This window comes from Thermobia domestica, chromosome 11 (assembly GCF_964235325.1).
Source record: "Thermobia domestica chromosome 11, izTheDome1.hap1.1, whole genome shotgun sequence".
In the NCBI taxonomy this organism is placed as follows: Eukaryota; Metazoa; Arthropoda; class Insecta; order Zygentoma; family Lepismatidae; genus Thermobia; species Thermobia domestica.
In genome coordinates, this window is record NC_137464.1 from 12,693,953 (window position 1) to 12,696,603 (window position 2,651).

General features: G+C 38.2%; 1 protein-coding gene across 1 annotated transcript; it reads left to right on the plus strand.

The window, feature by feature from the left end:
• Nucleotides 1–973: 973 nt before the first annotated feature.
• On the plus strand, nucleotides 974–1,417 carry LOC145664817 (protein GVQW3-like). Its single transcript, XM_081731808.1, has one exon. The coding sequence runs from the start codon at nucleotides 974–976 to the stop codon at nucleotides 1,415–1,417; it is 444 nt and encodes a 147-aa protein (XP_081587934.1).
• The last annotated feature ends 1,234 nt before the right edge of the window (nucleotides 1,418–2,651 follow it).

A 2,651-nucleotide genomic window follows, 5' to 3' on the forward strand; every position in this document is an offset into this window, starting at 1 on the left:
TTTTCAGATCTGAAAGAACCCTACTAAAGTAAAATGCCGTAACAACTTTCAACCAACAGATAACTTTTATTATAAAATACAAAATTTGACTTGAACCTTCTGATTTTCGTGAAGTTCAAATCAAATATCCAAAATTGTGCAATCAAGTCTTGGAGACAGGCATAACCAATTTCATGAAAGAGGTTAACCTACAAATCTTCAGATTTTGGATTTAGCTAAAAGATCTCCGAGTTAGTATGCATTTAGCGGTGAGTTTGGTAAATTATGTTTAGGAATATACTAACAATTTTCATAAAATGTGGTCATTCTAACATTTTTTCGATTGCAATAACTTATCGTTGACCTTGGCAATTCCTTTACAACATATAAAAATCAGTAAAATATTTAATTACAGCTGCTGAATACAAACACTTACTATGCAAAATTATGTATTATTTAATCAACTAAATGGGTTATTTATTCGAATAAAACTTTGGCACAATTTGATTTGTTCTTTTTGCAAAGCATAAATTTAAGATAGATTTCTTGAAACATCCGGTTTGTGTTTGAAGCACTTTCGGGCTTCATGCAGGGACTTTTATTATAGTGTTTGAAATATAAGCAAGAAGATGAAGAAGATAAGGTTGTTTCCTGTTATGATATTTAAAGAAGTAGTCTAGACTTTACTGATTATTTATACAAGGATAAATCAAAAAGTAAGGTGAAATTGCCTGTCAAACCCATAGTATTGTGTGTAGCTAATTAATTCTTTTCCATGTTACAGGTAATCTGGTAATAGAAGTGTACAACATTCTACGGCTTGTACAACATTCTATGTCCACCCGTCTGGTGCTGAGAGCAACTCAAAGATGGCGCAACTACTGGAACATTACACCAAGGAGGAAGTGCGCGGTGTCATTCGTTTTTTCTGGGCCAAGGGGAAAAACCATGTGATATTCATCGAGAATTGGTGCAGGTCTACGGAGATAGTATTATGTCGCTGAAACAAGTGTACATGTGGTATAACGCATTTGCAAGTGGTAGAAGTACTGTCACAGATGATGGCAGAAGTGGCAGACCATCAACGTCCATCACCGACACGAATGTGGCTGTCGTCGATGCCATGATTTGTGAAGACAGAAGAGTGCGGTTGCAGGACATTGCCAATGAATTGAATATCTCTTATGGTTCCGTAAGCGGTATCATCCATGACCAACTGGGCTTCACAAAAGTGTGTGCGCGCTGGGTACCCAAGCTTCTGAGTAACGAACACAAAAACCAGCGAATGGGCATTTCCCTGAGCCACCTCACACGTTATGCCGACGAAGGAAATTCATTCCGTCATCGCATCATAACGGGCGATGAAACTCCGATACCTCTATGGACACCTGAATCCAAACGTCAGAGCATGACATGGAAACATCCATCGTCACCATAGGCCAAGAAATGCAAGACAATAGTATCTGCCCAGAAAACAATGGCTACTGTCTTTTGGGACCGTCTCGGTGTTATTCATGTTGAATTTCTGGAAAATGGTACGACCATTAATGTAGACACCTACTGCCAAACCCTGGACAGGCTGAAAGCAGCCATACGGCAGAAACGGCGGGGGGCAATCCGAGAGGGCGTGTTGTTACTGCATGACAACGCACGTCCACATACAGCCGAACGGACCCGTACACACCTCCGCGGGTTCAAGTGGGAAATTCTCGATCACCCTCCGTATAGCCCTGGTTTAGCCCCGTCGGATTACCATTTGTTCGGCCCGCTGAAGCAACATCTCCGTGGGCAGCGTTTCCAGACACTGACAGAGGCACAACAGGCTACACTTACCTGGTTAGGAAATCTGGAACAGCATTTCTTTGAACAGGGCATGGATGATTTGGTGCCACGTTGGAATAAATGTTTAGACAACTACGGTTCCTTCTTCGAATAATAGTGTGATACCATACTTAAAACACATACTGAAAAAAGTTAAATGTAAATAATTATAGTTCTTAATTAATCAGAATTTAAACCTAAAATATGCACCGATCCAAAAGCTTGGGAAACAATAACAAATAATAGGCCTAATAATAATAATAATAATAATAATAATAATAATAATAATAATAATAATAATAATAATAATAATAATAATAATTAATGTCAAGGATCTTATAAAATAGAGTATCTGCCCTTACAACAAAAACTTGAAGCCACACATCACAGTTTCACCACCCCTACTCTGCCCACTCCGTCCAATAAGATCGCAATGTTTTGAGCCAACAATCATGGCGGAGACGAAAGTAGCTAATCAGACGATGGCGAAAACGAGAGTAGCCAATCAGACTTGCCAATGCTCGGTTGGTTTTTGGTTTCATTAATTTAATAGGATGAAGATACATATAGGCAGATCCTCTATTTTATAAGATCCTTGATTAATGTAGTATTATTTCGTAGTAATGGACTAATACTTCTTCAGAAATTTTCTTATGTGTAAAAGAATATTCCTTTGTTTGGCCGGTATACAAATTCTCACTGTTAACGTTGATATACTTCTAGGTAACTATATTGAGGAGATCGTAGTGTTTAAGAGACCGTGGACTAATTAGACATTTTTATGCGTATCCAAGGGAGGAGGAGAAAGGTTTAAAGATGAGGAAATGGTTCAAGATTTATGCTTAAAAAAA